A 21,866-nucleotide genomic window follows, 5' to 3' on the forward strand; every position below is an offset into this window, starting at 1 on the left:
TACCTACCTAATTATTGTTTTGGGCGTGCTATCATTTTAAATAGCGAGTTTAAAATGATAGCACGATCAAAAATCATCAAGAAATTTAATGAGCAGTAAGAATCATATTCTCTGGACCTTTCGCACATCGTATGAGATAACGGTGCGCATGAGAAATAATTGGTGACTAGGTTGTTTTTACTGTATATATATACCACTATATAATTGTACACTGATAAAATTATTGCGTACTTTAGCTAGTGCAAGGCAATTGTGACAGCTAAACTTTTGATGTTCTGTTTTTAAGATAAACGGTTTACTGCGTCCGTATAAATATTTGTGGAATATTTTAACACCGAATATTATTACCATCGCCTCTTTTTGAATTTAGTAATAGTTTTTCTTGCTAGACGACAGCAACCTCGAGGTGAAAGCCAAGGCGCGGTCCTGTTGCAAGGGCCCACGGGATTCGTGTTGGCTGTCACATCGGGCTTGTAGTGCGCGAGCACACTCCGATACTAACTCGCGCTACACAATTGCCATCGCGCGGCGCTGCTGCTTACCCTACTCCCATGGCGTACTACCGTGGAGTAGCGCATTCAAACAGTGCTTTTATTTTTTGTACAACTTAGAATGGCAAACAAGCTGACGGCCCACCTGATGGAAATGGAAAGTGGTTACCGTCGCCTATAGACATGAGCAGTACCATGGACATAACAGAGTATGCTGTTTCGCCCATAATACACTCCATACGTTGCCATTCCTGAGGATTCAGGTGTTGTTCCTCTGTACCCTGTAAATTCACGCCATATCCCACCCATCAGAGTAGGGGGAAAGGGATTGTTAGTAACGGGGACTGAGAATACCCATTGCTAGCAATATACCCAACCAGGTTGACCTCCTCGCAGTTCCCCCTGGAAACATGGTTAATTCTTGATGAATTCATTATGATGGGCTAACTAGCCTGTTTTCATTCTCATCGATCACCTCTCACTGGTGCTCCGCCAGAGTATCCTGTTAGCGTAGGCAGGGTTACCATTCTATTTTCACCCATCAAATAACCCTTCAAAGTGTGGTTAACGCATTAGGAATAAAATTCCTAATTAATATTAATAACTTATAGAAACCTTTGTATTTCTGCTACATTGTTCTGTTGCGAGGCGTTAATAATACCTTGTACCTTATTTGTACTTAAATACGTCATACTCGGCTTTAAAATTTCACATTTTTCTTTTTGCAATTGTATCTGTATTATTAATCTAGAGAAATCCTCTTTCAGATGCATTTTTTATTACAACCTGTGATACAAATGTTATCGAGCGAGCGACAGTAATGTTGTCATCGTTTTTTGAAAATTAGCTGGAGTATTAACCAACCTATACCTAAACGAGCATATTTTTTCAAATTTTGTATAGTTTTTACTCTCACCAAACTTAGCAAATACCTATTTAATACGCGGCAATGGATATTTGTCAAATATAAGATAGCAATCTCTGGCTATCCGGAAAATCATTATTTTATTAATTCATAAAATAATAATTTTTCAATACAGGAACTATGGGTGTCGCTTATTCGGAATTGTTAACGAGCATTAAAATGTCTGAACCGACTAAGTGTTAAGTTTTACTTCCATCTTCTCTCTAAGGACAAAGCTTTTCTTTTAATTCCAAATTAAACTTAATATATTATATAGACTATATTATTTTATTATCAATCTTAAATAATATATTAGAGATAATAAATTGAAGCGAGACAAAATCGCACCCAGGCAGTAAAGGGCTTCTATTTTTAACTATAAATATTTTTATTGTTTCAAGTTTTACCTCCAAATTTTATTTTCGAGTTGAAATATCCGACTGGCGTGATTTTACATCCGTTATATAGACTCGTATTCATTTTGCAATTGTGTAATATATGGTCTGTAAATAATTTATGATATAAATCTTCTGATGATTGTAACACTAGACCACGTTTCAAGTTCTATAGTGATAAGGCATGCCACTAACTCTTATTGCAGTTCGATAGGCTTTATTGTCACATACCTTAAATTAAAATTCTGGCACTCCCGCAATCCGTATCCTCACCATCACCATCTGCGTGCGTGCAACATACGGACATTTATACTTTTTACCATAAAATTTTTTTAAATGCCCATTTCCACTACACTTTTGATACTTAATGGGAGACAGGCGTGACAGGTATGTACATATTTAGCTATTTATAATTTTTATAACGATACTGCTTAGTGGTGTAAATTTTCATTCTGCATACCAGACAACGACATACATGGTATCGGCTCGTAGGTAACTGGCGTGCACCGGCAGCGTTGCCTCGTCGTGCCGATCTATCGGGCCATGACGTATGATAAATTGGCCCCGCTTTGATCATAATTAATGATTCTCTATTCATTATTTAATTTGCGCTATTTCCATCACCCTTCAGTCCTCAATGTGGATTGAACAATTTCTCACTTTCAGACCCTGGGTCTAGTACAAGGACTAAACGATCGGTAAGATTCATTTCCAGGGCTCCACTAATGTTACAAAAATTAATGAGACCTCTTAGTTGCGCCGCACTTTCCTCCAAACTTTGTCAATGGAACTTCCTGTTGCTGCGTAGATAAACATATGCCTGCATATGCGCACCTTAAGCTTAAAGTGGCTATCGACTAACATCATCAACACCAAATACGTTTTAGTAACTATCTCCAAAAGGTATGCGAGGTTACACAATAGGTAGTAGGATTCGTTGCCGAATGATTCATATTGTTGCGCATTTTTTATAATTTTTTATTTTATTTATTGTAGAAAACTATGTCAGTCGTCGTTTAATAATCGACCAATTGTTGATTTTATGGTAAACATTTGTAAGATTGACGAGATAAAACGCCATTTTTGAACACGTGGTAAGACGCTCCGTCGGTTGTCGCTAGCGATGTACGATATACATCGATGTATTTTAAACACTCGATGTATAGAATATTATGCTAAAGTATTAACAATACATCGTATTGTTAATACTTTAGCATCGAATATATATCGATGTTTTTCATACGATCCATCGAATACGCGAGTAATGAAAAAAAAGTAAAATTATTCCCTTAGTTCGCTGCATGCTCTTTAAAATAAATTCAGCTGTTATAAAAGATCCTATAGCAAAAGAAGTGCAGAAACTTGTTATTAATGAAATAAATAAAAGAATAGGTCCAATAGAATATGTAACTGCTTTTGCTATCGCAAGTATTTTAGATCTACGGTTTAAAAAGATGCACTTCAATGATGCAATAGTTTGATTTTCGATACTGCATTCCATATCGTACCCTAAATTAAAGATTTAATGAAAACTAATTTGAAAAGCAATGAAGAACCTGAATCTGATTGTGACAAGTCCTATAAAAATGAAGAGAGCTTTTCATTATGGAGTGATCACCATAAATTAGTGCATCGTAACTGGAAAAGTAACAAATCTGAAGATGTTTTGTTTGACGAACTTTTAGTTTATCTCAAAACTCTTATTGGAAGTTTGTACGACAATCCGTTAGAAATTTGGAGGAATTATAAAATACAATTTCCGAAGTTGTATAAAATAGCTTTTAGGTATTTAACAATGTTTGACACGTGCCCTTTCAGAAAGACTTTTTCATAGTCAGGGCTAGTTCAAATTGAGCAACGAAACCAACTGAAGGAAAAAAGATTTTTTACATAGCATTGAAAAAAAAAATTAATATGTAATGTAAATAAAGCTGTGTTGGCTGTGTGATTGTGAATTTTATTACATATTTTTCCTTGTACTTACCCAGTTCTCTTTAAGGCCTAAACATGTCATTGCGAAAACAATCGATGTTTTAGAAACATCGATGTACTCAATACATCGTATTAACATCGATCCAATCAATCGAACCATTACATCGGAAAAACCATCGATAAATATTTTAAATGTCCATCCCTATGCACCGTCGTCGTATTGTCTTTGGTGCGGGTACATTTGTAAGCAGCAACTAAACTGAGTGGAAACTATTATTATTATTGGATGCACAGCGCAGATAAGAAGGAACAAACTAAATAAAGTAATTCATAGTTTATCTCTTATCCTCTTTTTGTTTGTCTCTTAATTATATTAGCGTAAGCAGAAAGGAGGGAATTATACGATTTACTGTTTTTTTTTAATTTTGTCATTCCTTCTCTGTGTTCCTTCTATGTTATTCCTTGTTCTTAGGTAAAGGCATGAAGAGAGCCACAGATATTTTAGATCAACTTTAGACACAAAAAGATCGATTCTGAGACGCCACTTTCGAAACGTATGCCATAATCTAATATTTTAATTTGATAGTTTCGCGAAATTACTCTTCTCTTGACTATAAACCGTATGTATTAATAATTTGGGCTTAAATCTATCAGAAACTTAGTTGATATTTGTCATTAGAATAAAGATTTGCTATGATACCGAATTGAAATTTTAATTTCATAGATAGTTTAGAAAATGGCATCTCAGAGTCGACCCCACAGTCTCTATAATCTGTGAATTAGTGCTAACTTTAGGGCATGGTCGTTTGTTTTGTAAAGTGAGGTTATGGCCATTTAATATTTTTGGCGTTGAAAAAGTTAATATTATTTAATTGTTAAGCAAAATGACTGACTTTGTTTTAAATGACAGTGAAACAGAAGGAGATTCTGATGAAGAGGTACGTTTTCTGCTTTTCTGCTATTTATAATCATATTTGATAAAAATATTATGTTTAAATGTTAATTTTGCTACAGTTACAAGAAGCATTCGCAAAAGGATTACTCAAGCCTGGACTTAACGAAGAAATAGAAAAAGTAGAGAAAAAATACGTTAATAATGTAGCTGACTTAAAAGCAAAATTGAAAGAGTTTAAATTGAAATTGCCCTGGATTGAAACGTTGGATCTCGTAACTGCTGTCGCACCTATGGCTCCAGATGTTGCCTTACAAATACAGGAAACTGCACAAAGAAGAAAGTAAGTAAATAGTGCATATAGATATTTGTAACCTGCAAAGCCATAATCCTATATTAGGATTACCAGACTATTATTAAATATTGTTGGGCTGACTTGTTACTGCACAAATAGCACAATTGGTATAGATTAAATAACTGACTTTATATTTTATTAAATTTTATATAATATCCATGAAAATCTTACAAGAACTTGGTACCTACTCATTGAATCTTTAATAGAAAAAAACAACAGTAGTCTGTTTCAACAGAACTGAATAAAAAGACGACCAAGTTCTGCTAAAATTATCACTGAAACACAATGTCAATAAAATTTGTAACAGATTTAGTTATTTAATTAATAGATTTTTTTATTACTAAGGGTTTTCAGTAGACTATCTTATTGTTGGATTGTTGGAGTTATTTGTTTGTTTACATTTACATTAAGTTTTACTGAAATCAGCTATAATTAATGAATTTCCCAAAATTATTTTCTAAATAGAGTTTGTTTAAAATTAATATAATTATTTTATATATGTATATCAATATTGAATATAAACTTTTTTTCAGGAATATAAAAGAGAATAGTAAAGGTAGTAAAGAGTATGACCCCACACAGGATCCGGTATTAAATGAGTTCAAACGGGAGAACCTTATCCACAGGCAAGCGCAGTCTGCTGTTGTGGAGGGCATAAAAAAGCTTAAGGAACTTGGTGTGCCTACTAGAAGGTATAATTTTGTTTCCTTTTTATTTATTTAATATTTTATTGAACCAATATTATATGAATTGTCGAAGGATTTTCAATGAGAAGATAGTTTTATTGTAGAGCAACCTCTTCTAGATAACTTTTGGGTAGAAGGAATTAAAGAATGAATGAGTAGATGGTACATTAAAAAAATATAATGCTAAACATGTAGAAAAGTACAATTACATCTATACATAAATATATATGTATAATGGTTATAAGAATAGATAGTGGGATTTAATTAATTTAAAAAAAAATGGAATTAGGGATCCATATGGAGGTAAGAAGTGAATTCCATTAAAACTGTGTTTTTATTGGTAAGTTTCCTAAGTACACATTATATTTTAATATAATTGCTTGCACAGAAAAGGATTTGGTGTAGGAAGAGGAATAACGATTAAGTTTAAGATGAAGGTTGTCAGTACTACTCAAAGAATAATTAAATAGTTTTTAATACAGCATTGATAATTTGTCCTCCTAAATAATCTAACATGCTGTCTAGATATCTGATACATATTTTCTAATTAAGGAAGGCCAAGGCCTATTAATGAATCAGCTTAATAAGACAGACTGAGGTCTTATCTTTGAATTTTCCTACTAGTCCCTTGATACTGAGTCGTTTTAGCTTTGATATTTATATAAATACATTTTGTAAAGATGTTTAAAATGTGTTTAAATAGCTGAACAAATTTTGAAACCATGTCTTTTAAAACTATGTATTTCACACTAGTCTTTATCATTGTTTTCATCTGCATAACTAAGATTTGTTAATTGAATAAAATAAAAAAGTAGTCTACATCCTTTATTCTAAATAATTTGTATGTAAAAATTTGTGGTGATTACCATAAAAGCACTAAGAGATAACAAACTCACTGTCACATTAAAATTACTAAGAACAACACTGTTAATTGTTCTGAATATTTATAGACCTGATGACTATTTTGCGGAAATGGCCAAGACAGACGAGCACATGCAGAAGGTTCGTAAGAACCTCATGGCGAAGCAGGCAGCGCAAGCACGTATAGAGAAAGTACGGCAGCTGCGAGAACAGAAGAAGATTGCCAAGCGTGTGCAGGTAATTTGTAATAGGATTTTATTAAAATAAAAAAAGAAACTTGATTATTACTGTCATTGCTCTGGAGAAGGATGGATTTGGCTGGCAGTCAGTTGTTGCATTATGTTTACATCAGCTTAAACGTCAGGCTAAGTGTGGGAAAGGTAGTCCAATTTTGGATACTGTGTGGAGAAGTATGTTATTTCTGTTATTTTTGTCTTCAAAATGATATAATATTAAAAATTTAAAATAACAAGTATTCTGATCAAATGTGAAGTTTTAATATGAAATTGGACCTGGGATTAGTTTAAATTTAATTTCAGAAGTGATAAATGCAAAAAAAAATGACAATTGCTATCACATAATTTTTTGCTTTATAGTATTTTGTTGAGTATTTTGTAAATCAGAGATATGGAGTGTTCATATATGCTGTTGGAAGCAAACATGATTGTCTGTCCGTCATTACACAATCTGTGAGAGAATAATTGCCCATTTACTGATCATTGTAATATTCTAAAATACTATGTATATGTTTACTGTTACAGATCGATGCCAAGCTAAAACAAGCCGCTGAAAAGAAACATATGTTGGAACAATTAAAACGAGTTAGAAAAGGCAAGTCAGCCGATTTAGACTTTTTAGAGGATGACAAAGGGAAAAATGTTAAGGGCAAAAGTAAAGATAAAGGTCCTCAAAATAAATCGGCTAAGAAACGTGCAATGAAAGACAAGAAATTTGGTTTTGGTGGCAAAAAGAAAGGTTCTAAACTTAACACAAGGGAATCCTCTAATCAAATGGATGGATTTAATAGCTCGGCTAAAAAGAGGCCATTTAGTTTCAAAAACAAGTCTTTCAAACCTAACAGTAAGAAAAAGAATCAAAGACCTGGTAAATCTAAGAGGAGAAATGCAAAGCGATAATTTTGTTATATTTAGGTCTCTATTTTATAATAAACTTTTTGACCTTAAACAAATTGTATTATTTTATCTCAATACATTTTTATTTTTATAGATATATATCATATATATTATATGTAAACGAGTGATGGGCCTACAAACTAATTTTCCCCCTTGTCCGAAGGTTCAGTCGTACATGAAAAATGAGAGACAAATCCGTTCTGAATTTCTAAAATACTGTTTTTTTTATTTAGTTTAAGAGTCCAGTGTCATAAGTTTTAGTGCTATACAGGTGAAAATGAAATTGTTATTGTTAGCGGTATGTAAAACTACAGTATAAGTAATACTTTTAAAGTATAGTATGGACACTTCCTGTCGTCTGCTACGATCTGACCTCGGTCCCTTCTAAATACATGTCCGCACCCAACAATTTTCCAGCGGTAATCGTAACACACGCACACATTGTACAGACGTTACTTGATTTTGTACTCGTAACTGGCACGGATCGTGGCGTTTTTATATGAAATGTTTTTTTTTATACAACTTAGAATGGCAAACAAGCTGACAGTCCACCTGATGGAAAGTGGTAACCGTCGCCTATAGACATGAGCAGTACCATGGACATAACAGAGTATATTGTTTCGCCTATAATATCCCCATGAATTACCATTACTGAGGACTCAGGTGTTATTCCTCTGTACCCAGTAAATTCACGCCATATTCAAACCGAAACACAGCCATCACTTGTAAAATTAAGAGTTCGAGTTAAAAAAATAGAATTACAGAGTTGAAATCATAGATTATTTATTATTATATACTGTGTAGACGATAAGTTCATGCAGTAACGCCGTTACTGTATCAACATGCTCGAGCTATAAAGCGTGGAATAGATCATAGGATAATGATTTCATGAATTAAAAATGACAAAAGAGCCTTCTTTATTAAATGAACAGTTAAACGTATAGTCTTAGTATGAGAGGCTCAAAATATACTATGTAACTAAGGTGGTAAACAAGCATACGGCCTGTCTCACAGTAAATAGGATTACCGTAGTCTATGGACTTCTGTAACACTAGAGATATCACGCGCGCGTTGCCGACTTTTAAAAAACTTTATTACACCCTTTACTTTCTGTAAAATGTAATTATATCTATATTTACGTATTAGTATATTTTAAGAGTTTGAAAGGTTCATAATAAAACAAAGTAATATAGGTATAAAAATTATATTTGACTATAAAGTCCTCGACTACCATTTGCGACCTTTGCCCTTTTTCTTTTGTTGTTGTTTGCGTTGCCACGCGCTGTCGCTCTGTTTGGACTCCACGCGTGGACTCTTGGCCGACGTGGCCGCCGTCGCTGCAGCCGCCTGCTGCTTGCTCATGTCGCTGTAATTTGGTATAATTATCATGTACTTCGTTGATTGTTAAGGCTTTGCAATTTATCATTTGATGTTTATTTTTTTTAAACTAATAGAATTTGCTCTTATGTTATTCCCATATTAATAGTTTAAATAGACTTCCAGTGGGGGGAAAGGGATTGTTAGTGATGGAGACTGAGAATCCCATTGCTAGCAATATACCCAACCAGGTCGATCTCCTCGCGGTTCCCCCTGGAAACTATCATGGTTGATCCCTGATGAATTCATGATGGGCTAACTGGCCTGTTTTCATTCTCATCTATCACGCTTCACTGGTACTCCGCCAGCGTATCCCGTTAGCGCAGACGGGATTACCATACCATTTTCACCCATCAAAAAGTTAATAATTATCCACTATCATAATATTTTCTTACTATTGATCAGTCGCAGTGGTGCTCATTCCCTGACTGCCCTTGATGACGTCACGCCTCACGCCGCGCCGTTTTCTGTATGCGGTGCGTTCGTATTTCGGCAACCATCTGACAAATAAAAGATTTTTAATATATGGACCTAGTCCTAGTAAAATAATTCAGAAAATGAAGAAAAGTTAGAGAAAGGATTATCGGAAAAATAGAATAAAATAAATCTTATACAATTTTTTAAATAATAATACTAACAATAAATTATAAATAGTCTCCCAGATCGCAGCGCGCCTTATCGAGGTAACTATTGACCCAAGAGCTGGTAGCTACTTTGCACAAAAGATAAGTTTAGCAATCGAAAAAGGTAATGTTGCCAGTATCTTGGATATGCTGCTTCGGTGTGTTGTATTGGGAGACTATTTATAATTAATAATTAGTGTTGTTATTTAAAAAAATTGTATAAGAATAAAATTCATTTACTAAGCAATTCATTGACACAAATTTTTATATGCTTGTTAAATGAGAATTAAAAGGCGGTGTAAAAAAAAATATTAAAATAAATAAAATACGAATATGACTTTTTTAAATGAAAACAAAATAATAATCAATAAAACAATAAAAATAATATTTACATGTCATTTCTATAAAATATTTGTTAAAAATAGGCACTTTTGATTTAGTAAACTTTTAACTCCAGAAAAATATTACTAATTAATTATACTGGTTTAAATTTCTATTTTTTTTTTGTTTAAGGGCCTCTCGTTCTTTAATCTTTAATTTTTTTTTATGATGAAAACGTTCTGGTATCTATGTATTAGATCCTGTGGTTTTATCTCAAGTTGTTTTTCTATCTCTGACTTTGAATGTTTGCTGCTTTTCATTAGGTGAACTAATATGCAATAAATTAACAATAAACTAAAAAGTGGCAATTTAAAAAATAAAAAAAAAAAATAAAAATTCTATACCTTTCTGGATCCGGAGGTTTGGACAGGTCCGCGTTGGGTGGAAGTTTCGTCTTGCGCTTTCGTTTGGGCTTTGTTTTTTGGCTCAGTTCCGATCCAGGGGTACTGAAAAGTGATATTAATGTATTCATGATTCTATATCCTTCACTGTAAGTTACAGGTTTTTTTTTTATGCAACTTAAAATGGCAAACAAGTTGACGGTCCACCTGATGGAAAGTGGTAACCGTCGCCTATAGACATGAGAAGTACCATGGACATAACAGAGTATACTGTTTCGCCCATGATACTCCCCAGGTGGACCTTTTTTATGGATGAAGATGGAATGGTTCACCTGCCTATGAGGGTAACAGAAGATACAGGTAACATGCACCAGTGGAGGATGAGATCAGGTCAGTTAGCCTATTGTGGCCAATTTACCAGGAATTAATCACATAGCATCACATAATCACATACCAATTTACCAGGAATTAATCACATATAAATAACCCCCCACCCCTCTCTGTTACAGGGGGGGGGGGGGTGGCTGACAAATGCAATGAAAACCTTAGAGAAGAATATTAGCCTATTTTTACTACTTCACTAAGCAGTTTGGTATAATGTCATTTTAAGTTTCCTTTATCATAGATGCGTTTTTTCTCTTCGTTGTCTCTTATAATATTCTGGGATTACTTTCGATAATGTGGTGAAATTAGAAATAAGGAATTATTGAGAATCATTTGCATGGACTGCTGCAAGAGAAGTTAGACTGGCAAAAGTAGACTGTTCTAAAATGACAGTAGATAGCTTGGAATGCTCCAGGTTTATTGAAAGGATCCCAGAGATCCTTGGACTCGTGTCAACCACGCTCCGGTACTTCGTTAATATAAGATTAGGGGCAATAATGTGTAAGTGGTTATTCCAAGCTTTCCATAACTCGGAGATATTCGACTTTATGTGAAGCCATGAGCATTTGGTGTGAAGGATTCACTACTACTAAAAGAGATTCTACACATGTTATTTCCACACATATTAATTAATAGTAAAATTAAATAGTACAAAAAAGTAATGTAATAGTCTACCAGTGACAAAAATAAAATAAACTCACCCAGGCGATTGTTCCTGCTTGCTTTGCACAGTTTTCTTAACAACTTTAGCACCCATCATCCATTTAGAAGATTCGAGAGCGTCGATATCAATTTTAGTCTGTAAATTGATGAATTATTTATGGGGTTTTTAAATTAATTCAACACTAGCAGGAGAATATATTTAATATCTTTAAAAATGCTTCACTAATTAATTGGGAGCAGCTAGTAGGTATGTGAAGAGTTGACCTGATCCAGGTTAAGGGGCTCTTGTTCTTAGCCATCCTCAGTTGTTTTACAATAAATACATATATTTATATAGCAAGAGAATTTCTAGAGACATTTTTATTTTATAACGAATAAAATACATTAATTGACGATGAGGTGTTTCACACATTGTCACATTTTTAAATTTAAAATATTTAAATTTAGAATATGGAATCATGTGTCAAATATAGAAGGGATATCTTCCAAATTATATATGTATGTTACTACGTACGTGCGTACGCATTACGTAATGACAGATCGACAATACAATCATAAAAAGGAGGCTAGAAAATAGTTACACGTTTTAAATTTATATATAATTGAAGTTGCAGAAATAGCAAAACTTCACGTATTTGTTATAATTCGTGAACGTTCACGAACATTATTTGAATAATTAGATATGTTTTTTTAATAATTTTTACACAAAATATTTTTCATTGTTCTATAATATTGCATTTAAAGGGACGGTTTAAAGCGTAATTATGTGAATGTAAATTTTTTTCTAATTTACATTATAAGTACGTGTAATATAATTCTAACTACGTTAATTTGAATCTAATTCCACTTTAAAACATAAAAATAAATAGAGCTTGTTTCGTTCATACTCCCTGTCAAATCAGCATCGAGCTTATTCTGTAAATGAATGAATGAACTCGTCTGTATTATTTCAACATATATGATATTATGTTTCCTCTGTTTTACATTGACAATCTGTAAATTATAAATCCAAGTTCCAGGTAATGTGATGTTAATGATGGGCTGGTGAACACGAATGGAGTTTTTTCTAATGGGTGATAATGGAATGGTAACCCCACCCGCCTTATTGGTATACATTGGCAGGGCATCAGTCAGAGATGATAGGTGAGGATGAAGCAGGTTAGTTAGGTCATTGTGATAAATTGTTCACGATGGTTTTCAGGGGGAACCACGTGGAGGTCGACCTAATAGGGTATTGCTGGGGGGAAGGGATTGTTAGTAATGCGGATTATCAGTCTCATTGGTAACAATATACCTAAACGACTTCCCTGTGGTCTCCTCTGGAAACCATCGTGCTGAATTCCAAGTGTATTTATCACGACGAGCTAATTGACCTGCCTCTTCATCCTCACCTATCACTGCTCACTGGTGCCGCGCCTAGCGCAGGCGGGGTTACAATTCCATTATCATTCATTAAAAAAATAGGGTATTATTGCTAGCAATGGAGATGTCGAACTCCATTGCAAACAATTATATTCCCCCGTTACGAATGGAGTACTCGGTAGGTGGTGACCTCGAGGCGGTCGAGGCGCGGCAAGTCCTTGGCGAGGAGGCGCGCGCGCTCGGGCTCGTGCGCGGCCAGCAGCTTCACCAGGCGCGCCAGGCTGCGCGCGTCCGCCGGCTCGGCCGCGCGCAGCGCCGCCAGCGCCGCCGCGCCTGCACGCGCCGCGCCCGCCCGCGCGTGCGCCGCCGCCGCGCCGCGCCACACCGCGCGCAGCGACGCGAACCGCTGCACACACAACCACACGCATGCTTCACACTCAACGCTCGCTACACATCGGTTATAAGGAGGCGAACTGCTGCACGCGCACGCACACGTACACAACGCATACGCACACACACACACACACACAGTCACGCGCGCGCTCCACGATCGTAACACACCGCACACCGCGCGCAGCGACGCGACGCACACATACAATTACACGTGCGCTCCACGCTCAACGCTCACTACATATCGCGTGCGACGACGTGAACCGGCGCACACACAGTCACACTCGTGCTTGACACTCAACGATCACTGTACATCGCGTGTGACGATATGAACCGCCGCACACACAGTTATACTGTTATATCACATCACACACATCGCGTGCGACGAAACGAACAAAAGTTTGCACCGTCACCAGTCATCAACTGTCCACTGCTAAATATTAGCCTTCCCCATAAGGGGAGTTTTGCCAGTAGCTACCACACTTAGCAGGCGGGTTGACAACCGCAGTTAAGCTTTTAGGAATGTTTTAAAGGAACGCTGCTGTCCATCTGTCAACCATTAAGTTCCTTTAGTCGCCTCTTACGACACACATAAGAAAAGAAGAAATAGCCTGGTTTACACCGAGGTCACACGGCTATCTGTGAACAGTTATATCATACACACATACACTCCTCACCATCTCTAATCGAACATATGCGTTCACATTTGCCTCTCCACACCCTTAATCATACTCTATTTCCGTACTAACAATTTTAATAACTATAAGTAATAGTTATAATCAACAAATTATAAATTTAATTCTAAACATTTTTTTTCTAAGTGCAACTTAATTATTATTATACATCTCACAAAATTAATTTCAAATAAGTATATTATATTATTTTTTATAAGTAATTAATTTTTTTATTATATTCTAATAAGTAAACGATGCACTCAAATTCTGATAATTTTTACACAAATTGTATGTATAAAAACAATTATTTTAAACAAACCTCATCATTCTTGTAATGTTCATAGACATCCGTAAACATCTGTGACACTTTCTGGTACTCGCCGTCGGCACTGAGTAGGGTACACAACACACCGATGACGCCCGGCCGGTATTTGAATTCACTTTCTTCTAACAGTTTCACGGCAGCTTTCCGGTCACCCTGATATTGTTGAATACGTTTAATACCGGTCGTTATGAAATTCAAAATACAAATACAATAGAATAATGTAGGGGGGAAGGAGTAATGCGGACTACTAGTTCCATTGCTAGCAATATATCCTGTCAGTTCGACTTCTACTTGGTACCCTCTGAAAACTATTGTGTTGAATTCTAGGTAAAAGGTAGGAAAAAAAAAACATACACATAATACACAGCAAGAGACAAAAGAATAAAAATAAAAAAAAGCACAATAAAAAAAATACAAAAACAAAATATATAATCTAACAATCTCCTTTCTTACCATTCCTTCATGCGTGTGCCATAGTAACACAAAATGGTCACAGCTCAGTTTATTGCTTTGCCCTCAAAAGAGCAAAACACTGATATATAACATAAACAAATATACAGTTAAATAAAATATTAAAATATATAATAAAATATAACATAAATACATACACTATAAATACATATAATACATATAATACCTACTTACTTATATAATAAATGAATATAGTACTAATTACTAATATATATATAAACAAGGCGTACGTGCGTGAGCGCGAGGTGTGCGGCGGCGAGGGCGGCGGCGCCCCCGCAGCGCAGCAGGCGCTGCACGGCGGGCTCGGCGCGGCCGTCGCGCGCCAGGCTCGCCGCCTCCACCAGCGCCGCACGTTCCTCCTGACCGAACGCCCGCGACAGCTTCACGCAGCACTGCTTGCAGAACTCCGGCTGCACGAGCCGCCACAGCACATAAACGACAAAGTAGTACGAATAAAAAAATTATTAACTTATTATTATTATTGCCAAGTAAAAATTAGAACAAAAAAAAAATGCTTAATGAATCTAAGTTAGAGTGAAATTTATTTATTTATTTATAAACCAGCGGCCCGTCCCGGCTTCGCACGGGTGGACGTTTTTACATTTTAAAAAGTGGTTAGTTGGACATATAGTATCACGAAGTTTTTTGTAATTATTGACCATTAAGGCTGCACACGCGACGGAAGCTTAAAAATGGAGTAATTTCTCTCATTTCCCTTCCCTGCTCTGCCCCTATTGATCATAGCGTGATGAAAAGTACACTATAACCCGCCCAGGAGTATAAAGAATAATTGTACCAAGTTTCGTTAAAATCCGTTGAGTACTTTTTGTTTCTACAATGAACATACAGACAGAAAAAAATTTTACTAATTGCATTTTTGGCATCAGTATCGATCACTAATCACCCCCTGATAATTATTTTGGAAATATATTTCATGTACAGAATTGAACTCTCTACAGATTTATTATAAGTATAGATTACTCACCACACTTACAGTATACTAAAACGTGTAGTGTAGTAGCCATAGGTTTATTTTACAAACTTAAAAAATTTAAACAACATTAAAAAAATATAATTAAATATATCAATATTTGGCTGCTGAGCAATCAGAGAATTGAGCAGAGAAATAGCCTGATAAGCAAATTGAGCAGTACAGCAATAGAACAATTATTTGTTTCCTATGGTTGATGTGCCGTTATAAATGCACACGTTATCCACACGCACGCATGCACGCAACGCACGTTCACATGCATACGCACACGAACGCACTTCTCTACATATGTATGTTGTAGTATTATTATAATGTTGTGTTGTATGTATGTATGTATAATGTTGTATGTTAACACACTCGGTTTATAACATTGAATTGGCTTTTGCTGTCATAATGTTGTAATTATTTTTAATCAATAAATAAATAAATAATATGAGGAATAAGTATCTTATAGAATCACAACTATTTTACATTGTTTTCCTATATTTCCATTTTTTATTTAATTTTAAAAGACTACATTTTTGTATGAATAAAGTTTATTATTACTGAGAGTAGGGCCTCTCAGTAATAATAAACTTTATTCATGAAAAAAGAAAAATAATAATAAATAAAAAAAAAAAAACATGTGAAAGTTGTTGAATTTAGAATTAACCATTTAAAATACCTGATTAGAGTAGATAGCAAGTATCGCCTGGTTGTACGTGATAGAGGCGCGCTGCCGTGAGTTAAGTTTGTGTTCAAGTCCATCTTGTGTGGCCGCCTTCATACGCTTACGAGAATCGAATACATTGGTGTCTCTGTATACAAACATAATAATATGAAACAAAATTATACCAATAAAAGAGATTTTGCTTCACTCTGCCTGTATAATGCACTGTGCTCAGAGGAATTGTTTAATATGATGCCCACTGCCACTTTCTACCATCGTACAACTCGCCATCAATAGGGAGTCCACCCCTATACTGCAGAGCCTGGATGTTTTCTCCCACAAACCCTCAGGTTATGAAATGTGCTCCTTAACTTTCCATGAGACTATAGCATGAGGTTCTATAAAAAAGGGATACAGGTTTCTTCAGAGCGGTTTCAGCAACCCGCGCGTAAGTCCATGGTGTTACAGGCGTTCACAGGCTATGGTAACCGCTTACCATCAGATAGACCATATGTTTGTTAGTATCTCAGTGGTATAAAAAAAAACTTTAACCTCACCTGTTGATGACTACAAGGTTGTTACTAGCTATAGCAATCAGTGCTTGGTCAGACGGTTTGTCTTTCAGAACATTCTGGTAGATGGATGCAGCTTCCTTTTCCTTACCCATCTGCTGGAGACAATAGGCTTGTTGTACTCTGAAAACATAAATTAGTAAAAACTCAAGTAGGAATATTAATAGAAAATAATTTTTTTATTATTAAAATTTGAGTTAAATACTTTAATTATATATATTATTTTTTACCATGTATTTCTTTTTTATTTATCATTATTTTTTTCCAATTTTATAACAATCACTTTCTTTTCCAATAATAAATATAAAAAAAATTAATTGAATTTATTTTTTTATAGTTTTAATTTTTTAATGTAAAAAAAACAAATTCTACAGTAGAATATATATTTTTAAAGAAATCATGTCTAATAAAAATAGAAAGGTAGATAGATAATATTTTAATACATGCTACCAGTTGTATACCGTGGTTTCACTAGTGGTCATGATGTTGGATAGTCCATAACCTTTTCAAGAAATGAGTTAGTAGATGCAACAAGATTTTTTTAAATCCACCTGGTATTTTCACAGATCAGCAAATTCAATCACAAAAACTCTTCTGCTCTATTATATTAGTAAACTAGCAACATTAAACTAACCTAATTATTGCAGCTTCCTCTTTAGCCTCTTCTTCAGTGCCACCATCATCGATAACACTCTCCGAGCAAGCCTGCTCAGCTTTCTTGAGCACTGGCAATGCTTCATTGTATTTCCCCCTCATGGCTAATGTACTGCCCATGTTGTATGTTTGTTCATATGTGTTTCCAGTGAATTGAGGGAGGTCTGCAGACTGAAATATAGAATATAAGTGTTTTTTTTTTATACAACTTAGAATGGCAAACAAGCTGATTTCAGGTTCCATATTCTCTAGTTATATCATAACTTAGCTCATAGGATATTTTATGTATTGATTCACACCAGTGAAACTACATGATAGATATATTATATAAAAGTATACTTACTGGATTAAGTGCTGCCAGATTGGCAACAACTGCAGCCATATTGGCTTTCCTTTCATCTTCATAATCATCAGTGGTGTTTTTAACCACTTCCCGATACAAATTGTAGCATTCTTGGTACTGCTCCAAGCGGTATAAAATTTGAGCCCTGGAAATGTTAATAAATAGTTTATTTCAGTGAGAAAATCAAATAAAAAAGTAAAAACTTTTTAAAATAAAAGTTTTATATAATTTTTTTTAGATTAAGTTCCTTACTGTTACTACTAATTTAGTAACAATTTTAAGAAATAATATATTACAGATATGGATACAAGTAATGTTTATGTCATAGCAAAAAAAAAGCAAGTTTATGCTTAGTATTAAAATAATATTAATACATATTTATTTTTAAATAACATAAAATTGATAATTTCAAGAGTAAATAAATTTATTAATTTAGTTCAGAGAAGAAAATTATTAATTAATTAAAGAATTATATGTAGAGACAAATAACATTTTTTTAATAATATTTAAATTAATATCTTATTGCCACTTTATCATGCTTTTATGTAATTAAGTATTTATTTTGTTTGTGAACATATTGTTAATCTTTATAATCTGTATCATTCTTTGAAGGGAACAATAAAGAGCTTTCATTCATTCATTCATCTTTTAATAAAGTAGTGTGGTATTAGAAATTAAGAAAGAACCCATTATGCATGTATAAACTATACTTTTTTAATAGATATGAATTAAAATTCCAACCAGATTTCAGACTAGATATCACACATGCAAAGGCATTTCACATTGATTATATAGATGGCTTATATTATTACCTTAATTCTTTCAAAGCTGGTGTCAATTCTGGTGCACTATCCACAGTCTGAAGTGCTTCTTTTGGAGTATTAAGACGGTATTGAGCATAAGCTTTTTCGAAATGCAAATCAGCAGCAAGTGCAGCATTTTTAGGGTTGCTCAGGATAGCTAAAGCTTCCTTGAAGTTGTGGAGTTGGATGAAGCATATCACTTTGCAATGAAACGCTTTCTGCTCCTGTGGAGCTATTTGTAAGACTGAAAAAAAAAATATTTACAAACTGTATTATTTAAGGACATTTTTAAAATTTTATAGAACATATTGGTTAGTAACTATTATTATATATAAACACATGAGAAAACACTTTAGATTATTGATTAAAGTATAGAATATTAATTAAAATTCGAAAGTTTGAAGGTTATCTTTCGAAATAATTCTCGACATTCCTGAAGAAGGGCATAAGATTTTTATTTATATTGTTGACTTACTCTTCCCAGTTGCTTTTAAAGCTCTTTCATAATCACCACTTTGACAAAATTTATTTAATTCAATATAAGCTTGAACAAGGTTACTTTCCTTGTTGGCTGACATTTTTTGACAACTTGGCACCAAACTTGCCAACTGTCACATCATTAACTGTTGCGTTTTGTTTCATCTAACGTAGATATGCGATGCAATTTGTAATTCATTTGAATAGGAAATATTAGAATTTAACTAGATAGAAAATTTATTTATACATAGTAATTTGTAGTCACTCATGGAGGTATATCATTTATTTTTTAAATATAAAAAAAATCATTGCCAATATACCCTGTTTTTTATAATATATATGGGACTACGTGGAAATTGATCTGTCAAGGAGTATTGCTAGCAATAGGATTAGTACTTCTTCTTACTAACAATCTCTACCGTCCCCGTCCCCAGCCGAGTATATTACAATACAAGTTAGTAAGTTTATCGTCATCATACGGATTAATTTGGTTTATTATCCATACTTTCCAATTTTAGTTAATATCTTACCAGATTTGGAATTTTGGTAACAGCGGCGGCCTTAGGGGGTGGCGAACAATCCCAGGGCCTCATGTAACAACTCAAGCAAATTTTAAACATCCAGTGAGTGGCATTTTGTCTAGTGGCAAGTTGTAAAAACTTCCCGATTTAGACATTTTAATCACGAATGAATAAAATTACTAACACTAAAATATACAAATAAAAAAAAAAAAAAATAAAAAAACAATTGTAAAAAGAAATATAAAATAAATATAGTTTTCTTGAGTCAGCGGAAACTTTCCAATAATTTATGACAATTACAAATACCTAAATCAAAACAACCAGACCTAGTTGCATCACATACTTTTCACAAAGGACAAAGGGCCTTGCAAAGATCTACCGCCCGGAGCCTCGCAATGGGTAAGGCCGCCGCTGTCTGGTAAAATAGTCGAAATGAAAATTGAAGGTCTTTAGTATCTGTTAAGAGTGTGGACTGTATTTGTAGAGTAAAAACACTGATTATACAAAATATTTGCACATATCTATTAAATAGTTATTAACTACGTACACAGAGCGAGCGACTGATTTAATAGGGACAAGACACAATGACATTCTATATAACGATGTTAGTTGGCTCCACTAATATAAAATAAATATAATTATATTTATAAGAGTACATTTTGTTGCTAGCAACAGTGTCTATCTCATTCGAACATACGACTCATACAGATTATAAATTAGGGTAGCACTTTGGGGTAGCATTCCATTGGGTTATGACAATTTGGATTCTGAATCTGTCATGTAGATATGATGTAATCGATTATTATCAATAAATCCAATAAAATTGACAAAGATGAAATAAGTAATTTACTCGTACAATGACAAGAGTATATTGGAACCCTTGTTCTTAGACGGGAACAACATGTATGTAATAGCTAGTAAAGTATTATATTATCTGTGGAAATAGTAAGTATTGTTTTGAACTAGTTATCGATATAATCGATACTATTTCAATCCATAGATTATAATCGATTACTATAGGTTTTTTTAAAGGGTGTTATTTTGATGGGTGAAAGTGGAATGGTAACCTCGCCTGCGCTAACGGAATTCGCTGGCGGAGTACCAGTGAAGGGTGATTGATGAGAATGTAAACAGGCCCGTTAGCCCATCATGATGAATTCCTTAGGAATTAACCATGATAGTTTCCAGGGGGAACTTCGAGGAGGTCGACCTGGTTGGGTATATTGCTAGTAATGGGATTCTCAGTCTCCATTACTAACAATCCCTTTCCCCCCTTTTAAAGGGTGTTAATGTAATGGTAATCCCACCCGCGCTGTCGGTATACACTGGCGGGGCACCAGTGAAGGATGATAGGTAAGAATGAAGCAGGTCAGCCCATCCATCGTGACGAATTCAACAAGAATTGTTCACGATGGTTTCCAGGGGGAACCGCGTGGAGGTCGACCTAATAGTATATATTGCTAGCAATGGGGCTGTCAAACTCAATTGCTAACAATCTCTTTCCCCCCTACTATAGGTATTTATAAGCGATGAAATTGCGTAGTACTTTATATAGATATTTCTACGTCGATACAAAATATTATTTCTGCATGAATTTAAAAGATAAAAACATAGCTACAAAATACAATGTACGAAATATTAAAAAAGTAAAATAAAAAAAAGGTCACTCTTGAGTTGTGTCTCCGCTAACTTCTTTAAAAACCACCAAACGGACGTTGTAACGGATTCGACTGTCATTTAGTTTTTTTTCGGAATATCATTATTATAATATTATTATTTATATCGACGTTCAATTTATACTTTTTTTTTATAAGTAGGTAGATGACTTCAATATTTTGTAATAAATTGCACCCGTTCGGGTTGCTGTGCTAGTAAAAATATATATTAGAAAATATTTATTCATGGCAACTTATAACTTACAAGAACCACAACAAATAAACTTTAGTACCTACACACTACACTCGTATGACAAAACAAGAAAAGGGTCCCGCAAAATAAAACGATGACAAAGTAAATCCGTGTAAAGTTTTGTTCAAAAGAAGAAACTACCATTGTGCAGTTGGTGAGCGCTTTCGCCCGTCGTGTGTCGAACTCATCAAAGTTCGACCGTTCGACGGTTCAAAGTTTCAGAACGTCAGGGATATTGTAAAATTTTGAGCGGGAAACGTGTGGTACGCGAGTTTGATGCATTTCACAAAGCCAAGAATTTTTATACT

At 34.4% G+C, this 21,866-nt stretch overlaps 2 protein-coding genes across 2 annotated transcripts; one reads left to right on the forward strand and one right to left on the reverse strand.

The window, feature by feature from the left end:
- The first annotated feature begins 4,456 nt into the window (after window positions 1-4,456).
- On the forward strand, window positions 4,457-7,705 carry LOC113511693 (probable rRNA-processing protein EBP2 homolog). The gene is made up of 5 exons (XM_052895382.1): window positions 4,457-4,660; window positions 4,737-4,957; window positions 5,503-5,661; window positions 6,606-6,753; window positions 7,278-7,705. The coding sequence occupies exons 1-5, from the start codon at window positions 4,607-4,609 to the stop codon at window positions 7,650-7,652; spliced, it is 957 nt and encodes a 318-aa protein (XP_052751342.1). The 5' UTR covers window positions 4,457-4,606; the 3' UTR covers window positions 7,653-7,705.
- Window positions 7,706-8,837: 1,132 nt separating this feature from the next.
- Window positions 8,838-19,285, reverse strand: LOC113510292 (signal recognition particle subunit SRP72). The gene is made up of 13 exons (XM_052895290.1): window positions 19,128-19,285; window positions 18,662-18,896; window positions 17,850-17,994; window positions 17,487-17,677; window positions 16,838-16,975; window positions 16,296-16,428; window positions 14,871-15,050; window positions 14,164-14,322; window positions 12,971-13,186; window positions 11,457-11,554; window positions 10,375-10,476; window positions 9,422-9,526; window positions 8,838-9,015 (listed from the first exon to the last, which is right to left on the reverse strand). Exons 1-13 carry the CDS (start codon window positions 19,228-19,230, stop codon window positions 8,877-8,879), a joined length of 1,944 nt encoding a protein of 647 aa, XP_052751250.1. The 5' UTR covers window positions 19,231-19,285; the 3' UTR covers window positions 8,838-8,876.
- Between the last annotated feature and the right edge of the window lie 2,581 nt (window positions 19,286-21,866).

Source organism: Galleria mellonella, unplaced genomic scaffold (assembly GCF_026898425.1).
Source record: "Galleria mellonella isolate WM207_F2 unplaced genomic scaffold, CSIRO_AGI_GalMel_v1 utg117, whole genome shotgun sequence".
Classification (NCBI taxonomy): domain Eukaryota; kingdom Metazoa; phylum Arthropoda; class Insecta; order Lepidoptera; family Pyralidae; genus Galleria; species Galleria mellonella.